Source organism: Amblyomma americanum, chromosome 1 (assembly GCF_052857255.1).
Source record: "Amblyomma americanum isolate KBUSLIRL-KWMA chromosome 1, ASM5285725v1, whole genome shotgun sequence".
Lineage (NCBI taxonomy): Eukaryota > Metazoa > Arthropoda > Arachnida > Ixodida > Ixodidae > Amblyomma > Amblyomma americanum.
In genome coordinates this window covers 41,344,857-41,365,502 of record NC_135497.1, presented here as the reverse complement: position 1 = coordinate 41,365,502, position 20,646 = coordinate 41,344,857, and the positions used below count along the sequence as shown (strand labels likewise).

At 46.2% G+C, this 20,646-nt stretch overlaps 1 protein-coding gene and 1 long non-coding RNA gene across 2 annotated transcripts; both read right to left on the bottom strand.

The window, feature by feature from the left end:
• Positions 1-124: 124 nt before the first annotated feature.
• Positions 125-15,956, bottom strand: LOC144112682 (uncharacterized). The gene is made up of 5 exons (XM_077645502.1): positions 15,827-15,956; positions 9,631-9,694; positions 8,592-8,695; positions 2,239-2,333; positions 125-254 (listed from the first exon to the last, which is right to left on the bottom strand). Exons 1-5 carry the CDS (start codon positions 15,898-15,900, stop codon positions 178-180), a joined length of 414 nt encoding a protein of 137 aa, XP_077501628.1. The 5' UTR covers positions 15,901-15,956; the 3' UTR covers positions 125-177.
• A 3,258-nt stretch (positions 15,957-19,214) lies between these two features.
• LOC144112683 (uncharacterized) lies at positions 19,215-20,342 on the bottom strand. Its single transcript, XR_013310383.1, has 3 exons — positions 20,053-20,342; positions 19,807-19,934; positions 19,215-19,290 (listed from the first exon to the last, which is right to left on the bottom strand). It is a non-coding gene; the product is annotated as an uncharacterized LOC144112683 (long non-coding RNA).
• Between the last annotated feature and the right edge of the window lie 304 nt (positions 20,343-20,646).

Below are 20,646 nucleotides of genomic sequence, written 5' to 3'. Positions count from 1 at the left end.
CTGCAGGTGGATTGTGCACAGTGCCCATTGTGATGGGCCCATCCCGTATCGGAATCCTCGAGTTTGTGCCACGTATAGTGTTGATGTCCAAAATTCCTTGACATGTCAGAGGTACAGCGACACTTCTACTCTCTCCACGGGCGCTTATTCCGACGCGGCTTGGCTGTGCAGGTCGTTTCACACCTTCCGGTGGTTTTGCAATATGGGATAGATTTTGTCGAAAGCCTGGTAGATGTGCTCCCTGACCTTGGCTCCTGCGGGAGTGTCAAACCATTGAATGCAATGAGTGAGAAATTGTAAGCAAAAACCTCCTAAACGCGGGAACCAGCTCATGCTCGTATGGGTGAGCACAGATACAAGCAAAAAATAAACTAGATATAGACGAGCGTCATGCAAAAGCAAACAGATAATGCGAAAAAAAGCAAAAAACAGCGGATACACATAAATAGGCTCTCAAATTATCAACAATTATTTCTACATTCGGGCTTTTCACTACACACTTCGGCAATTCATTCCTCTCTGTTATCAATTTGACAAAAAATGAGTGTTTAACTGTATTAGAATATGCAGGAAACTCTTGTAGCATTTTTCCATGATTATAACGCGTACTTGCTCACGAAACAAGTGCAATATAATTGAGAGTGTTTATTTTAATCAGATTATTATATATCAGGCACAGAAATTACAACCTAGCTTCAGTGTGCCTTGTTTGGAGAGATTCTAGGCCAATAGAATTGATCATAGCTGTTACACTATCTGTTCGTTCGTATCTGTTGCAAATGAACCGGTCTGCGATAAAGTTGGATTCAAGCGATTCCGCATTATTAAATAAATAAATAAATAAAGTTACTTTCGCTAGCGCTCGTGCTGTTGGCGTCTCTCACATTGTCTTTGGTATTATACTGCGCTAGTCTTTTTCATGAGCTATGCACTAATTAGGACAACAAGCGTCGCTAATGAATAATTGTCTAGTTTGTGAAATTCTGTTTCAAACGAACGAATCTCTGCAGTCAGCGCAGTTATACAACAACGTGAGGCTTGTTAAAATGTTGGTTTCCAAAATATCAAGTCGGGAATGCTCCTGAATCAAGGGGCTGCTTCAAGTCGTATTTCAGGACGCTACCAACCAGCGCCGCGTAGTTGGCTCGGCTAATGAGGAGAGTCGCAAAGGGCTGCACTGCTGACCACAGTGAATATTAATGATTGTCATCCTTCTTAGAAAAATGTGCTTGCGCCACAAAGCGATCCACGAGGACAAGAAAGCGGCCTCTAAGGTAATAACGTTTCTATTTAAATTTGTGAAATTGCGCGTAACTGTTTGCCGTTCAACTGTAGATGTTTTACGTGCAGTTTTGTAGCCCCAGTTTCGACGTATCAATTTTTTGTTTACAGCGACCGCTGGATCCGGGTAGGTCGTCCTCATAGTGGTAGCAGCAGTGCAAGCATGCCACAGAAAACCTCACCATTTCGGAATCACGCGATCCTGTTGAGCAGCGGAAATGACCAATGAGACTGACTGCCGTCTGTGGTCACGCGATTGAGTGACCCGAACATGTGGTCTGGATGCGCCCTCGCTTAGAGCTGTTGTTGTTACTTGTTTGCACCTCATAAAATATTTCTAATCCGTTTAATTTCATTTGCATGTTGTGGCGCAGGGCAGGGTTAGCTGGGGGATATGGGAGAGGCCTCCCGGCGGACGTTGTTGGGAGGCTGATGGTGATGGCATGTGGTCTTGAGCTCAGCATTAGAGCAAACTTCATTTTTTTCGGCGGCTCGTTGTAACAAAGCACAGCGGATAGCAGGGCAAGGATTGGCTCAGGTAGATGGTGAAATCAAAGTGCCAAGGGACAACATATTATGCGATAACAACGACGCGGTGCCAGCTATTGTGCCGTTGTTTTCTTCGATTTCTCTGTTGCCTCTCTGCACTGCGTTATCATCATGGGCACGCGTGCGCTCTTACGCTTCTTTCATTTTCTTTCATTTCATAGTGTACTCCGTGCTCATCTGCCGAGTTCCTGTAGCGAAAAAAAAAGATGGCGGTGACGAACGACTCTAAGATCTCGAGTATCATCAACACAGACCGGTTCATTACAATAAAAACAGGTGCTTTGTGAAGGCAACCACCCACTCCAATTCATCAGTGCGGACCCGTGCAACATCATCATAGAGCCTTCACACGCTCTCGAGCGCTATCGGCACACGTGCGACGGCCCCTGCGGGCTGCAGAGTCCTCACCAGTGAGCACCACCTTTCCAGAGACGAAGACAAGCAGCAAGACACTGGGCTGCACCATCCGGTACACCAGGCCCGGGAACAGCTCTGGCTCGTAGCTGAAACGTTCCGGGGGATGGTGAGAGCTCTTCGCTTAACAGCCACATTACTGCTGAATCATCTTGAAACCCTGCCGTTTATTCGACAGATTATCCCCAATCATGCAACAGTGAAATTCTGAAAAATAACACGAGATTAGTTCCGAGCCTCGTCCGACGGTACTCCGTGCTCTTGCTTCCGTTCATCTCCGCGGGCCTCTTTCGCGAGCCACTGTATTTTGGTAGAGGGAAGAGTGGGGCTTCTGCGAGCTACTGGAGAGATTAACCTTGTAATACACTGCCGGAAAGTATTCCGCTGTGGCTGCACTTGACCATTATGATTCATGGCACATTTCTCATGTCCTAAAGCCCCTTTGATACTTCTCCAATAGCCGCATAATATCCTGTTTTCGTTCCTGCTCGGAACAGAATATTGAATTAGACAATAATAATAATAATAATTTGTTTTTGTGGGAAAGGAAATGGTGCAGTATCTGTCTCATATATCTTTGGACACCTGAACCGCGCCTTAAGGGAAAGGATAAAGGGGGGAGTGAAAGAAGAAAGGAAGAAGGGGTGTCGTAGTGGAGGGCTCCGGAATAATTTCGACCACCTGGGGATCTTTAACGTGCACTGACATCGCACAGCACACGGGCGCCTTAGCGTTTTTCCTCCATAAAAACGCAGCCGCCGCGGTCGGGTTCGAACCCGGGACTTCCGGATCAGTAGTCGAGCGCCCTAACCACTGAGCCTCCGCGGTGGGGCTGAATTCGACACTGCCAACCACATTTTTCAAAACAGAATCAAACTGAGCTTCCAGGATTGCGGCAGGCATTCTGCATGTAAGGACACTCAAAGCTAACCCTTGCTCGAAAAATTAAATTTCAACGGCCGAACTACTACTTGAGCAATTTTATTGCTGTTTTGTTTATATATCCAAATATACGCGAACATTTTATCGCTTCTATTTATTGTTCTGGTCTATCCTTCTCGAAACTAGCCTTACTGACTAGAGTCCGTTTCACGCTGTTAATATATTCATCAGTAAACCTACAAACTGCTCACATTTCTGCAAACTATGGACTGGCAACAACTGAATGCTGGCTACTCACACTTCAATCCAGCACATTGGTTGTCTGGGCATGTCAGGGGCAAGGGTTCACAAATGCCGATATGCCTTCACCCAGTGACCAGGGAGAACTTATTGGAAACGTTCATCGCATGCGGTGGGGCTAGGCTTGATGAAGATGCGCGAGAAGCAGCCACGCCTTTATTCGTGGCCTCTGCCGCAGACGCGCTGGCTACCATCCCCTTCATATATTATTCGTTCGTTTTAATGGCCAAACACTTGAAGCGCGAAACGGTTAAGTTGGAACACCGGCCTTGCCTTTCGCTCATCACGCACAAGGCTCGAAGGCACCCGCCACTCGTCCCTCTCAAGGTTGCTCTGGCCAGGAGGACATGAAGCTAATGATGACGTTCGGTTTTAGTGGCACAAGGGTATCTCAGGCCAAAGAGCGAGGTTAAATGGTGAGCTCATGTCTCTGAAAATGCAAAACGAAGGTAAGGTCAAAGTGTGCTAAACATTGGGCGTCTAGGATCCATTCTGAACACAATGACTATGTTTCCTGCAACATTATTCACAAGGTGATGAGGGTAATAATTGTCATAAGCATGGGTGATTAGCAAAGACTGGTGTAAAGAGCGGTGAAAACGGTTCGTGACACATTTCCCACAAGCTTCTCTGCATACCCCTTACTTTCGCAAGAAGGCTCAGTAGCCACCTGGGCTCAATAATGCCCCCAGTGCTGAGGGACAGACTTAAGTTATTATAAGGTAAGATATGTGTGTTACATCTGGATAAAAATGGTCACTGCTGATAACGGTACTATTTTGAAACTTTCCCTCAGCACAAAAAGTTTGGTTTATATCGGTTTAACGTCCCAAAGCAACTAAAGCTGTGAGGAACGCCGTAGTGAAGGGCTTCGAAATTTTGGCTACTTGGATTTCTTTAACGTGCATTGATATCGCACAGTAGGCGAGCCTCTAGAATTTCGCCTCCATCGAAATTCGACCGCCGCGGCCAGGATCTAACCCGCGTCTTTCGGGTCGGCAGCCCAATGCCATAACCGCTAGGCCACAGCCGCGGACTCAGCTAAAGAAGGATAAAACGCGATTAAGCTAAGCACAGGATGATCACATAAGAACGTGGGGGGGGGGGGGGGGGGCGCTGGAATCCGGTTTGTGTTCAACACAGGGAAACATCGCTTTCTGGTGTTTTCTAATGCAGGACACTTCAGCGGGGCGTGGAGCACAGACAAGCAGACCTTACACTTGAAACGTTTCTTTTCGATTGTCTTTCTTCCTATGTGCTATTTGGTAGTATGCAGTTAATTATCTTTAAGCTTATGCTACTCATCCGGCCATTTCAAGATAAGTTTTCTTCGTATCTGTAGTCTGAAATGACACGTGTAATATACGGTGTTTCGAAGAGCAGCTCATGTATCCTATCCTTTCGAGTCCTTTCATTAAGTTATCCTTTCTTAAAGTAGGCGAGATAGTGCCCCTCGAGGCTATCGACAGCACTTCGTGTTCATGCAGTTGTAGTTCAACTATGCCGAGTTTTATGTAAATGCTTCAAAGTCTTCTGTGGTTCCCCCTGTGGTGCGGATGGCCCCATCTGAAGTAAAACTTGGACGATAAATACCAACAGAAGCATTTTCATAGCTTACATGAAGGCCATTGACTTTACAGCGGCCGTTGAAGGCGCGAGGCAGTGCCAAGAAAGTTTTACTTCCTCTGCCTGTGCGCCATCGATGTTTATTGACCAACATTCAGAGAAGAAGGCTGGAAGGACGTTATAACGTATTGGAGCAACACGTGATAAAAAAAAATACGCCGGCCTTCGTCGATAGCTCGGCCTGGTACACGGCTTCTCTGCGGTGTAATGTTTGAGAAAATGATTTTTTGATCCCATCTTGGGCAGAGCAAGCACTCGTTACCCATGGCCAAGCTGCCTTTGCGCCATCAAAATCGAACTCTCGCCAAACAAAAAACAACATATTGCTCTTCCCCAACCAAAGACCAAACAGCTAAGAAGTGCCAGTCTTGGAGCATGGCGGGCACAGTGTCCTGTTCATCCCATACAGAGAGAACCACGGCAGCGGTGGCTCACTCTACATCTCAGACAGGAGGTACTGGTGCCAAATCGCGGCTGCACTGAACCCAGGTGATACGAGGTCTCTGACTATACCTCGCCGAGCGGTCTTGTCGACCCTTTCCCCTGTGACGTGTGGTTCGTCAGAAATCCGCCGCCAGACAATTCTTAGTTTTGCGGTTATATTTTTCCTTTACGTACAGCGTAAAATGAATGTAAAAATCCTTGGCAACCAGCCTTTCCGTTCACTAACCTGAAGGAAACCAACAAAAGCTGCGAAACTAACAATACTTCAGCACCCTCGTCACATCTGGAATGTCCTCGACCGTGGCATCTATGGATTGGCCACCAATGATAGCTTCGAGCAACTATTGACGCAAGACTATCGTAAATTGAATATTGATAATACCGATAGTTTTTAATACCGAAATGAATTTAACGGCCACATTTACACCTCCCTTGGCAGCAAATGTTTCTCCGTCCACAGCACCGGAAAGCTCGCGAAAATAAAATACATGCTTCAGTAGTATTCGAACACGCGCCCTTGGGTGCTAGGCTGACCCAGAAGCCACTCGGCCACTGCCGCAGAGCTGGAGTTGATATTTCTGTACGATATTTCTGTCTACCTCATAAGGAACTGGTGACGGACGTTTTACAAACGGTCACTCGCCTTAAGTGAAGAAGGCAAAGAAGTCGACGAAAAAAAAGAGAAAGAAAAACAAAGAGGGAAGGAGGTCACTAGATAAAGAAGAAAATTACGCGAGAGAAGGCGAGGCAGCTGATGTAAAGCAGCGATAGGGGTTTAACGTAGTTGAACCGAGTACACATGCGAGAGCTATGACACTGAAGCTCCACCGTAAGGGCTTTACAGGCTTAATGACCATACATGCAGAATTGGTCATTCTGTACTCGACATTCATAGATCTCGCCGAGTCCCCGCACCACTACTTCGCTGGCAGGTGGCCCTTTCTATCCTAGCCACCGGTAGGGATCGTGCGACCCGTGTTGGTCTTCTTGAGCAACCCCTCGTGATTAATCGTTAATATATCTGACACCTTCCAGGGCAGGTTGTGATGAATGCACTAGGTTACATAGCCTAGGCGACGCGCTCCCACCTCCCATTGGCTAACTGGCGCGACCCTCCTCCAAACTTACCCGGGTTAGTTTGGAGCACAAGCCTCAAGATTGTTGGTACATCCGGAATCGTGCTTTCGCGCCAAAAGCGCGTGCTCCGGCGGGCCAACCGCGCCGTGAGCAAAGTGGCATTCGCACATGTTTTGTTTTCGCTCTTTTGGAGGTGATGTACCAGGAAACTAACATTGCGTCTTTAAATTTAATTTAAAAAATGCCTTTTTATCGTCTTGGAACGCGCAAAGTGCCTTTCTTTGGTATGCGCTCTCTTTGGCGTTCGATCCCGCATCTCTGGCCTTCATCGCACCTGCGCTTGCCTGAGCTCGCACGTGCTCGTGGTGTGCGTTGGTTTTCTTCGTGCCAGTTTTGCGTGTTTAGTGGCCTTGCAGTGTACATTAAACGTATGTGCTTGTGCCAATGCTGGCGTCCTCGTTCCTTAGTTCCCCCCTGACCGGCTTCTCCTGGAACACGTAACAAGCTGAAAAAGAAGGTTTTTAACATTAACACATCTTCCTGCCGAGATGCTGGGAACAGGAAGTGACATAAGCAGACCTTACATCAGCGCTCCATCATCTTGGCCGCAATATTCGCTATGTAAACCTGACAAAACACGACACAGAACACATGTATTCCTGCAGTAGGTTAATCCAGGGGTTTCACGGATTAGGCCTCAATGTTTTCTTTACACCAGGAACATTGTAAAAATGCAATCAATAGTATTACAATAGTTCGCTAACATTTCCTATCGATAGTTCTATCGATACTTTTGCAAATTTTGACTTACGGTAGCCCCAAAAAATTTGCAATAACTAGCTATTAGTTACACATATTTCATGAAGTTTCGCTGCAGCTTTTTTATCAAATCAAATAAATTATTAGACGAAGCTCTGATTGTTCCAAATATGGTCATCCCTATAGTCATGCCCAATACTAACCCATACCAACAAAGTTTGAGACCAACCTCATAGAAGGCGACTGCAGGGCGGCTTATCGCGTGTATATGCCATCAGAGATAACGCTGAGGTCAAAGAAAACGACCTCAAAACCATCGCGAAAATTTTCCTATGGCCAATTTTTTCTCTTTCCCTACAAGCCCGGGTCGAAGCAGAGTGCGACAGCTCACCGCCAGTCACGCCATACAGAAGTTAATAGATGCGGCATCCGGAACATCAATTCGTCCAACTTCTGGAATCTTGGAGTGGTGCAACACAAAAAGAACTTAACGCAGGTTAAAATGCAAGGTAGAAAAGCGCAAGTCTTATTAACAATGCTCCGCTTACGGGTTCCGAAGTGTTCGCAATCGTTGGGCAGTTGTAATCTACACCGTCCGCTTCCTCACGCTGAGCTTTCCGTAGAAGCTTACCTGACACTACCGGCAGCTTCTACTGTTTGGTAAGCAGCACCTAAACTACTAAGAGCAGGCCCGCGAAGTGGTGCGTCTCTCGCCACTGGTACCCTTAAATTATGGACGGCGCCGGTGGCTGTTGCCAGCAAGACTAGGAGCTTCGCGCTACTACCGCGGTACCAATACCTTATCCAGTGATTCTACGGAGGGTACATCTGCAGCGCTTGGTGACGCGTGGACGGAGAGCCCATCGTCTGTACCACCCATTCCGCGTTCACGGGACACGCGGGAAAACGTCGCCAAGTTTATGCTTCAGTGTTTATCAGCGGCAAGTTACATGATCTTATACTTTCGATAGTACTGTCGATTGTATTTAGAGCGATAGCTCGACTAGGTGCCCCGTCGGTCCGATCCTTGATCTTGTCTGACTTTGATAAGCCGCTTAGCAACAGCTTCAAGTTAAACGTCAGATGGCCAACTATAACTGATCGTGCACAACAAGATGGCAACGTCCAAATTTTGCTTTGGTCATATCCAAAACGTTTTATCATCAATAGTTCGACAGTGACTCAAGTATCGATACTATCGATAGTATTATTGATAGTCTTGCATCACTGCAACCAACGCCTTTCGGGGGTATACGCACCATGAACATTGCGACTCGATGAGAGCCAGGCTCTCCAGCTTGATGCGGAAGCCAACGTCGCAGCTGGCCACTATGTTCTGCACCTTGAAGTCGGTAAACCTTGCCTGCGAGAGAGTTGTGGCATTTGGGCAACACATGAATAATAAACAGACTAGCCGTACACACAGCCGTTGTTACAAGCACAGGGGCCGCGCGCGTTGCCCGCATTTGCGCCCAATGGCTGCAATACCCTCGTCGGCGGCGCCATGCACCACGCGTAAATCATAACGGCGCGTTCCCCTAGAGACCGGCCGTGAGGTGAGCTGGAAATTTCGCTCCCGAAAATCATCATGCCAAAGGCACAGGTTCTGCATACCTATGTTATCTGCTGCGGAAGTAGAAAAATTGAGCACTAAAGAAGCCGAAAGGAAGCATTAATGATGACACAAAATATACAGCTTGCCCCTACTACTTTCGGTGCCCATGTGCATTTCATAAAGCGTAAGGAGAAAGTGCTGCCTGTCTTCTTAACGGGTATTATTGCTCCTTGCCTACTTTCGTTATTTCCTTTTAGTAGCTCAAATAACATTGGAACAGAAATAAACAGATTTTCATGCGACGATGTAATGTGCCTCAAAAGCGTAAACATAACAATATAAAGAAACGAAGATGCGTTAGCTGAATATATATCACAGGTGAAAAATGTTGCACGGTTGTATATGCGCCATATTGAATTCGACGTGAGCTGATTCGTTGGTAGATGAGGCAATAACATTAACCGTCTTTTCATCTCCGGCACGAAAGAAAAACAGTAATCTGGTTCCAGGACAAAGTGACCACGTGACCAGCCAAGAACTTTTTTCGCCTTTCATTTCGTCTTACAGGGATCTGTCTAGCAGATCGAAAGCTTTTATGAACGCAGCACTAACTGCCACTTTATAGAACAGAATGGAAGCATGTGCAGCTTCACAGAGCGAGCCACTCTATGCGAACAAATGCAGATTCTTTTTCAAACCGACCAGTTTACTTAGTAGGACATCGTTCAAAGAGCATAGCTTACGTTGTATCTCAACTTCTGCGTGATTCGTGCAAACTTTCTTGCTGCGATGCTGGCCTGTAGTTCGCTGTAAAAATGAAAACAAATTTAGCATATTGTGCGAACGCTCACATGTCCGGGTAAAAACAACTTCACGCCGTCACATGGCTCAAAAACTATGGGCGATATATAACTAGTCAAGCTCTTACTCCTGCAGAGTCCTTCCATCGAAGGCAGCGACAACTGCAGCGCGCGACACCTTGAGCGACCTTGCGCGCCCGGAACAGACGACGCCCACGGCGACTGCGGCAACATATGCTCGGCCATACAAGTTGCAGACGCGTATTCATAGCAAATGATGTCAAAAGAAGAAAAAACTAAGGAACAATTTATGAAATTTTTTATGAAGACAAACCAAGATCACGGGGTCAGGACGAGCGTGGCCCTCCAGATTGTTCACGGCAAAAACTAATTATTTATATCTTGCTGATTAAACTAGCTAATTAGAGCACAGTCCGCATCTGCTGGTGTTTGAAATTGAAATCGGCTTTGGCGGTCGTCAACGTACAGCAGGGAGCGGTAGTCGAACACGCGAGAAATGTCATTTCGTAGTGCGAGCCTCGACACTGAGTGCGATTAATTACGCTTCCAATGTGGGGAAAAATGCGTTTTTATAAGGTTTACCAGGAGTTGAATATATGGCTTAACTTCCCTCTTTCTTTTTGGACGTTATTCTGACAATATTGATCGTATTAGTCTTGAGTGAAGCAGCACCTGAAGTTTACGGATAAATATCGCATGTGATGTGGTCATTCTGTAGGCACCGAAAGTCTATGGAAACAATACTGGTAACTATAGCACATTTCCCGCCAGGTACCTATTTGCTGTGTGGCTCGCTTATTACGTTGGCAGCGACAAAGGAGGCTCCTGGTGCCCTTAGTTTAGTATTGCAAACAGTTTGAACGACCTGTAACAAGCAGTTGAAAAGCAGGCAGTTCATTGCGGTTCCGAACCGCAATAATTATCATGTGCGAACCGATTTGAAAGTGCTACCAGTTTGGTGTGCGTCACACATACGGGCGAATTCTGCTAATAAAAATGAGTCGCAGCTGGGACGAGACTTGCTGCGCGCAATTAGCACAGATTATCGGTGTTGTTTGTTACCAAGTATGCCAGACCACCGGACAGCCGCGCCATCTGTCTGTAAGTTACCTCGAGCTCAGATTATCGGCCCCACATAATTTTTTTAATGCTCACTTTTCATAATGGGATTTCTTTTGTGCTACCCTCCTTTCTCTTTCCTTTTATCCCCTCACCCCTTTCCCCCCTTGTAGGGTAGCAAACCGATTATGCTTCCGGTTAATCTCCCTGCCTTTCCTCTTCTTCTTCCTCCTCCTCCTCCTCCTAGTATCAACATTGGGCCTCATGATGGCATCAGATAGTCATGTTTTAGATTTTACCACGAAGAGCTCCAGAAACAAGCCACCTGAAAGCATTGTTTTCTAACTGCTGCCAATTTACCGATTTTGTGCCACCTATAAGATGCAATATATAATGATGTTCGCAGTATTAAGGCCGTGATTTGCCATATGTCTACGTTTTGTGGGCAAGGTTTCCCCTAGACATCTCATCAGAGACAGCCTGAGAAAAGATACTCCCTTCCGGGATGGCGCTGTGCAACGAAGGAAAACAGAGGAGAGGCAATGAGACTTCAGACAACACAATTAAGTGTGTCTCGATGCTCACCCTGAGCAAGCAAATTTGAGCCAAAGCCGCTGACACAAACACAAAAAAAGTTCGCAAGTGCAGACGTATCCAGCAATCTCTGACAAAAATTTTGAATATTGGAAAATTGTAAGGTACTGTTACGGAAATATTGAAGGTAATGGTCTTTCCTTTCGATGTGCAGCAAAATCTTTTTTTTAACCTTTTCCATCGCTCGCATGGTGAAGTTAAGGCGGCCATAGAAAACCAGCGGGCAACGCTTCTGACGACAGCAAAAACGTTAATAGCAAATAATTCGGCAGAGACACTTCAGACTGCTTACTCGTGGGAAGGCGGAAGCCCGCCCGCTCACCACGCGTGAACGCAGGCGTTCACTGTCCATAGCACACGACCACGCACAACCGGCTGCTATGACTGCTAGCAGTGAACTGACGCACCAGAGGGGGAATCATCGCGTTGCCGCGCAGCCAGCAACGTTCTACCTCTACATGGCTGTTCGAAGTCGCCGCTGCGGCGCCGATGCACCCTTTCTGCTCCGCGCGCTGCGGCAAGTGGCTGCTGGTTTGGTTTATAGGGGTTTAACGTCCCAAAGCGACTCAGGCTATGAGGGCCGCCGCAGTGAAGGGCTCCGGAAATTCCGACCGCGTGGGATTCTTTAACGTGCACTGACATCGCACAGTAAACGGGCCTCTAGAATTCACGAATATCAATTTTCGAATACGAATACGAATCGAACATCAAACATATTCTAATCGTATTCGAAATTTCGAATATTCGCACACCCCTAATTCATTGTTATAGTGACATCTTAAAATATATGAAAAAAAATGCGTTTATAAACATTTTCCCGTTCAAAAATACTTTTCTCCAGGATTGTTGAGCATGGCTGCGTCATTGGAGGCCTTGCTCACTTGTAAGAACATCTATCGCAAGGATGCCAGCTTCTGTCCTGATCTTCTGATTCTCAGGCATTTCACAGCTCTTCTAGGCATGTTTGGTGACTGTATGTGCCTTTCAACATTAAGAATCTGTTTTGCCCAGAAGCTCGTGAGCCTTGGGCAGGAAAGTTAATTTTTGTAGCTTAAACCATTGTTAAAGTGAAACAGTTCTTGTGCACTGCCTTTGGTTACTATGTTTCGAAACATTTTGTCCACCTGATATACAGGGTCTCAAGGCTAACTTTAGCCAAGGGTTAAAAAAAATATATATGAGGTAGGCCAGGGAAACCACTTATATACAGCTACTAGCCGGCTTGCGCATCTAGGCAATTTTTCTCTTGCTCTTCATTAAGTAGTAATTAAGATTATTTCCTACGTGCGTAAATATTGACATTAGACAGCAGACGCAAACAGCAAAGTTGGATAGCGCCTTCGGAAATCCCCATTCGATTTATTTGCGATAACGAAAGCCTCACGTGTATCTTTTTCCCGAGCTCGAAAGAAAACCCGCGAAATAAAAATTATACACTCGACTAGCGCATTCGCGCGCCACGATTGTACTGCTCTCAATCCTGGCTTGATTGAACGAAATCAGCTGCTGGCATGACGCGACGACCCCCTTGCTCCGGCAGGCCGATATGTCGACGGTGGTTGCGCCGTCACGCTTGCAGACTGGCTCGCTATGGCTTCGCAACCACCGTCGACGTATCGGCCTGCCTGAGCTATGGGGTCGTCGCCCAATGCCAGCAGCTGATTTCGTTCACTCAAGCCAGGATTGAGAGGAGCACAATCGTGGCTCGCGAATGCGCTAGTCGCGTCATTTTGTTTTTGTGCTTTTCGCAGGCTTTCTTTGGCGCTAGAGAAAGCACGTGAGTCTTTCGTTGTCGCAAATAAATCGAATGGGAATTTCTGAAGGTGCTCTCCAACTTGGCTATTCACATCTGCTGTCTAAAGTCAACATATACGCATTTAGAAAAATTATCTTAATTACTACTTAATTAATAGCAAGAGAAAAATTGCCTAGATGCGCTAGCCGGCTGGTAGCTGTATATAAATGGTTTCCCTGGCCTACCTCAAATATCTTATTTTTTTAACCCCTGGCTGAAGTTAGCCTGGACACCCTGTATATAAGTCATTTTTTCTTTCATGATTTTCGTATGTATGTCTAACTTTTGCGGTAGCAGTCACTCCATTTTTGTTACAATTTTTGTTGTGATAAAATTCAACATTAACTCTTTAAATATTGTCATTGAGAAGAAGGCATTTTTTAGCTTTTATTAACCAATTTTTGTATAATTATGTACTGTTTTTTGTACTTACCACTCCGTTCTGTAATGCATTCGGGCTCGAAAAGTATGTGAAATAAATAAATAAGTTTGCTTATGTGTTTATACTGTCTAGAATCTTTCAAGAAATGAATTTTGAGAAAAAAATCCCCTTTTGTAACACACCCAAGAAATGCATTCTCTGGGGCAGAAAATGGTTTGTATAGCTTGAAGTCCTGATAAGTCAAATCTCTGAGACTTCTAGGTGCTTTATGCTATAAAACAAACAACGTTCTGCATATCTCAAACATTTAAAGTATTTTTTGTGTGTTACAGACATAATGTCGAGTATTTATCATGAAATTTCTGCATTAGACGAAAAAATTCCACATTTCTGCTAAATATTTCTATATTAGGTGCATATTATAAAAGAGCGCATTCATATGGTACATTTTTATGTGCTGTTTGTTAGTGCAACTGCCGCATATTTTCCACCATAAACAATATTATCCCATAGAAAATGCCCAATTTTTCCTCAGTAAAATACAAGGAAGGGTGATGCCAGCGCAAACATAGCGAGGGCTTGCGCCCATTGTGTACTTGGTCGTACAATGAAAAAAAAAATTTTTTTGTGTGTAACTGCTAAAAATTTCTACGACTTCTGGTTGCAAGACGGAGAAACGGGCTGAGGACACGACAGGCCTTTTCGGGCTAATTTCTGCGAATGCGCACAATTAGCTGCAGATTCCTCTGAGCGGTTCGATCTGCTTTTGTGGTGTCTTAAACATTCTCGAATACTTAGGTAGTTTCTCAAAATAAATAAGCTGCATGCTGGTTATGCAAGCGGAACCGCTCTGAAACACTTAGGCACATAAGTGAAATACCATCGGCAGCCGTACGTGATATCTTTCTCTTTCCTCAAATGTATGCACGGTAGTTGCCTCGCATCGTAGTGCGCGTTTTTAAGGCTCAAAGTTCGTCAGTGACCTTTTTATTATTGTTCTCTGCTTGTGCATCCCGCGTGGGATGCGCAATAACTTTTTCCCGTCATTCGTTGGGATGCGGCATGCCGACAGCGCGCAGTGAAAAGGCATTCCAGCCTTTCCACAATGGAATGCCTGAAATACATGACATAAACGGTTTAAATGCATTGTCTCGGTTGCGAACGTAGGAAATCATTGGAAGCTCGTGACAGTCGCCGTTCTGTGTTCGCAACCGGGAAGCTGTATCACCACTCCTTGCGTTGGCATACTGCAAAATATAATTGTTCGTTCTTCGTGAAAATTAGTCCGTCTTTTCCTTTCATACCCTCTTCGTGTAGGTCGTTGTCATTCATGTTTTCTCGGAATTTTTTTCCCCATTCATTAACCTTCTTTCACACTTGCTTTGAGAATGTTTTCGGGTGCACACCCGCGCTTGATCGAGAGAAGCCGCACTGCAGCTTCAAGAAATTTCGTTTGCTAACACCGCAGGGCCTTTGTGTCCTCTGCCGCATTCCTGTGCCCTTCGCGGTAATTCGTTCCCATTATAATCTATTCGTTTCGCTGAACACAAATTCCGCTCTAAAGCATTACGAGCGAAGCGATGGTGGAGATGTGCGTAAGTAAAATATATTCATACATGCACTCCTTATCCAGGCCAACTCCACGAGACTGAGGGCAACTCCAACCAATCTGCGCTCTAATTAAAAAATTGACTCTGCGGCTCTTTCTGGGTCAAGTTAATGATTGTCCTACAGCAAAAGACGTATTTATTGCTGAGAAAATTCCAATCAAAAATTTACCCGCCACTCTTATCAAACTCGTGGTCTGCACTTATTTCTAAGTGCATGGCGATGTAGCCTAGCCTTTGGGATCTGCACAAAACTACTCGGCGACATACCACACTTTTCTTGAGAAATTGGGCGATGATGACGACGCGTGTACTTCATTTTCTCTCTATTTCTAGCTTATGAAAGCTCCGTTTCAAGTTAAAGTAGTGTCCATGTTGTAGAATGCTGTAGAGTATCGATGCAGATCAACTTCGGTTAGTTCATATGCTGTGCGGTATTATTTCTGTGAAACTCCACTGTCCGGTGTCATTGTCCGTAATCCGAGAGCCCGACCTTCCATATTTTTCTCACAATACACGTTTCATCGAAGAGTGTCAGAAGCCGCTTGCCTGGAGAGCGCGGCAGTCACACGAAGATTACCTCTGACGTCCTTACCTGAACCGACGAAGGAGGATAAAAAGTATTCCGCCCAGGAAAGAAAAAACAAAAAAAGGAGAGAACGGCGGTGGAATAGAGCGCACCTGCGAGCCCCCGTGCAGACGATCTTCCCGGATCGGAACAGCAGCGCCGTGGTGCGGGGTTCCCGGATACGCATGATGACGGCTGCGAAGCGCCGTGGGTTGTACTCGGCGTTGTGTGCGCGCAGAGCGATGTCGCGAAGGTCAAGCTGGCAGCACAGGGGCGCGATTACGGATCAGTCTCAAAAAACTGTCTCAATATTGAGACAGTGACGTCAAAATGACGACACCGAGAAATGCCGACCGCCGAATCGGCCAATGCGGAGCAAGGAGGCGGTGGGCTCCGCCCCGAAACCACTAATCGCACGACAAGGGACCGTAGACTAATGTTTTGCAGTAAAGACGCAGTGAATAAAAACGAGTAATGTTTTATTTTGCTAAGAAACTGTATTTAAAACCCAACAGCACTAAGCAAAAGAAGCAGTGTTTTCATTTTTGCAATTAAGTTTGCGGTTCAGTCACTTTTTTTGCCGCGAAGGTGTGCTGTCAGCGGTATAGCGTGAACATGTTAGTCTGAAAATGAACAAAAACGCAATGAAGAAAACAAGTAATGTTTTATTTTGGTAGTAAACTTTGTTGCAATCTCAACAACATGAGGGAAAATTAGAAGCATTTTCAGTTTTGCAATTAAATTTGCTGCAGGTTAACTTCTCTTGCCATGAGGGCGCGCTGGCAGTGGCATAACGTGAACATGGCGGCCTGCAAGAAAACAGCTGATTCCATGGCTAGTTCCTGTTTTTTCGCGTGTCGTCTAAAATCAAGGTACTTTGCGGATGTCTTAAGTGCGCAGAAAAATCTGATTGAAGGCAGTGAATGCTACGGGCCTGCCGAGATCAACTTACAAGCAGCGCTCGGCTCGAAAATCGACGAAGACAACTTTAGTCTGTGTTCTCGGTCGGCGCCTATCGATCGCCGAGTGACGTGTGGTTCTGTTTATTTTATTTAGAAAATACCAGAAAACCATGAATCATCACATAGAAGCAACAGCCGACAGACAGGTGCAGCTGCTGATAGCTTGCAATCTCGGTGCGGGAAATGAGAGCCGACACGGCCTGCCTCTGTGGCAGCGCTCTTCTGCCTCGTAACCAAGTGTTGCCGCCCACATCGGGGCTCCACTTGATGTTCCGTTTGTATTTTTGTAGCTCCGTACGGTTTATGTTCAGTTGTTGCCGTAGTTTCTTTTTTTTTTCCTGTGCAAGATGCAGAAATTGTGATGTTTATGCTCCACTTTGTTTAGAGAGAAAGGAAGCACTTGACTTGATAACTTTGCTATTGTCACCGAGGAGAGAACGAGCTTGTTCCATTAACGTTATTTACTGATCATGAAGTAGATCCAGGGTCAACCTGGAAAGAAGTAGTTTGCTTGTATAGAGGCTAATTGCAACTGGGCAGAAAGTTGAGCAAGTTTGTTCATGTTTGCTGGTACACAGCGCTTGAATTGCATATGATCCAGGGCAGTGAGGTAGGTAGGACAGGGCAGTGATGTGTAATATTGTATTTTGCTCAGCAGGCGGAGTGATGTTGGTATAACTGGGTTTGGTGAGGGCAGTGTTTGAAGGGCTTTAAATACTTTGCATAGCTTCTAACATGCACTTCCTTTCAGGTCGGAAGGCCACTTGTTTTTTTTTTTAAATTATGGTCCATCATATCTGAGACACCCTGTATACAGGCCACTCCAGTTTGAAAGGGAACAGCCAGTTGAAAATGACTAGGACATTAAATACCTAGGCGAAAAGTAGCTTGACAGCAGTTGCACTTATCACACATATTATATGATAGCACAAGGAGCTTGTCCGGCCATTCGGCATTGCCACCGTCTCGTGTCATCATGGACAAGACTTCATAGCCCTGTGTTACGCAAACCAAGCTAGGTGTCAGTTATGGGGCAATAACCGAGTGCTCAAAATTTCCCACAATGGAGCTGCATGTATATTCTTAGAGCTGTAGAGCATTTCCAGTAACGGTGTTGCATGATTTGCGATTGTAAACTAACCTCTAATCACACACCATCTCCTTGATGATGTGTCTGTGATGTTTACACATCTTTGTCTATCTGTGAAGATGTTCTAGTCATTCAGCAGTCATTGTAGCCACTGCACCTTACAATCTTTATTATGCATTGTTGTACAGCGGTTTCCTTGCAGTAGGTACAGCTTTTAGCACAGAGCGAAACCCCTAGCCACACACCATTACGCTAAAAGCTTAGCTTTGGTATTTACACTACTTATATGTGCCAAAATGTTTTGTAGTCTGGAAAATGCATCATGTACACTGTACTATGCCATATTTATTGTACAGGTAGCCTCTGTATGAAAGAAAACATGCACTTTGAACTCAATTATTCAGATTTTTTTTCTTAACTGCACTCATAAATGCCATACGGTAATGGTACATCAAGGTAAAGTATGCTTGTATGTACACTGCCTTTTCTGCAATAGAAACACTCGTGTCAAATGCTGTGCCTAAAAAAAATAAACGCGCTTACTGAATGTATGATGCAATAAAAAACAGCTTTTTGATTCCAACAAGCATCACAAATATTTCATGCCTTATTCCAGCACTACACGTTTGGTTCATGCATGTTCGTCACACAGGTAATGACCACAGGCACTCCACCAAGCTGGAAGGAGGCAGCAGAGAAGGGGCAGGTGGGCTGACATAAGCATTGACAAAAGAGAGTTCAAAATGATGCTTTTCAGAAATTGAGCGAGCTGCTTCAACACCTTTTCCGTCTTCAGGAAGAGACTGTGCAACACGCTGCTGAGGGACTGGAAGATATACTAGCTAACACACTGAAAATGAAGTGGCAGCCGGTGGGGGGCACTTGTTTGTCACTGCTGGCTTCTCGCTGCACACAGGTTGGCCAAGGGCACAACCACATCACACAATTGCTCACACACTTGCAGATGTGTGTTGTGCAATGACACAAGGAAATGACAGTGGCAACAGGGGAAGAGTGCCTGATATGACTCTCTATGCCAGCATGGTGAGTCGTCTCTGGACGCTAGATTTTCCATCGCAACTGCCGCTGCACCATCCCTCGGTACGCCTTCCTCTGGAGACGGGTCGTCCTAGAAAGGCCAAAAGTACAGCACCGCATGCTCTTCGCAGGAGGCAGGTGAGGAGGGATCCTGTCTGTACGAGGCAGCCACCATTTAGAGGTGGCCCGTTGTTATCTGGGTCAGAGGCAGTGTCGCCTGCACCCTCTGCTGATATGGGCACATCCAAACAGAGGCTGTGAAGTGCAGCACGTGCGGTGATGATGCGCACTGTCCACTTCCACTGGCAGTGGTGCATCCGGTGTCCTTGAAAGCAACGGAAGCAGCTCTTCGGCACACCAATACAGCGCTCAGCCACAAATTGTGTGCAAGCATGTGGCGTGTTGTACACGCCTTCTGCTGAGTCAGGTCTGTAATGTCATGAAACTGGTGCAGGCAGCCATGGCTCCAGTGGGTAGACATAGTCTCCTGCATAACAAAAAATGATGCAGCTAAGCATGTCCTTTCTCAGTGATCTCAACAGCATTACAGGACACTCTGCTATACAGTAGAAAACTCACGCCAAGTAGCCCACATCCAGGCTTTGCTGAATATGACATTCAAGAGCATACATACATGCAGGATTTAGATGTATAAGTGAGCACTACTGTAAGGTCAGTCTTTTACCACCATATTCATATAAATGATGCGCTATGATTGCTTACAAAACACAAGCGCTGTCAGGTGCATTTTGCTTTGGTTTCTTCAACAGGAAAGGCTATGCATTTCAACAATGTAGTATGTGTCCTGTGTTTCTGCTGCAATTATATTTAACAAAAGGAAAGGGTGGCAATACACTGTATCTTACTGTAAAGTGTCTGCATTTGTCTAACTGTCCAGACTGATTCTTGTAGCTTTAGCAGATCCGGCCAAATGCATAGTGCTGGAGCTCAATAGATGTGACTGAGTTCGCCCGACGGGTGACACGGCTATTTTACTGCTTACCCAGAAAAAAAATCACCGTCGTCCAGCAGGCCTTCCTCCGCCTCGGAATGCCGCCAGACAAACGCGTCGCGGAAGGATCCGGGTCAGCGCGAGTCCACGGCCAGGATGCACATGTTCGCGCCACAGATCTGAGAAAAAACAAGCACAGCCCGTACTCACTCTCGCTGCCGAGGCCCGCACTTGTAGCTCATGCACTTGTAGCACTTGAACTCATGCGGTCAAAAACAGTGGCCGAGGTATACTCACTATTACGTCCGCAGCGTAGAACCGCTTGCGGCTCGTTCGCAGCACTGCCCCCAGACTCCTTGATAGTGATGAGTGCCCAATCGACACACCCGACGACGCCGGAGATGCTGCCGCGGCGAACGTTTAGGCAAAGGACACCCTCCTTCGCCGCCGCCTTCTCCTCGGGTCTCCTCGGAAAGCGAACACTCCCCTTCTGTGACCCAACGTTGACATTGGTCTCCGCTGCCCGCCGCAAAGGCTTGTTCACAGTCGGTTGGGCTGCGCCGACGTTTTCTTCATTTCCAACGGCGCCTTGAAACCCACCGGAGGCGAAGAAGCGCAGCGCGCACAGCACCTGCGGCTCCACTGACAGCGCACTCACCCGCGCACTTCCCAGGTTCAACGGCGAGTTCGTCGCACAGACACTGCGCAGTCTCCTCGAAATAACTCTCCCGCGCGTCAAAGTCGTCTTCATGCACCCTCCGACACCGTTGCTCGTGCGGTCACCCGCGTATACGACGATGTAAACAGCCGCCATTTTCTGTCTCAAACGTGTTGATACTACTTTTTCCAGTCTCAAAAAATCGTCTCAATCTGCCCGCATAATTAGATGGC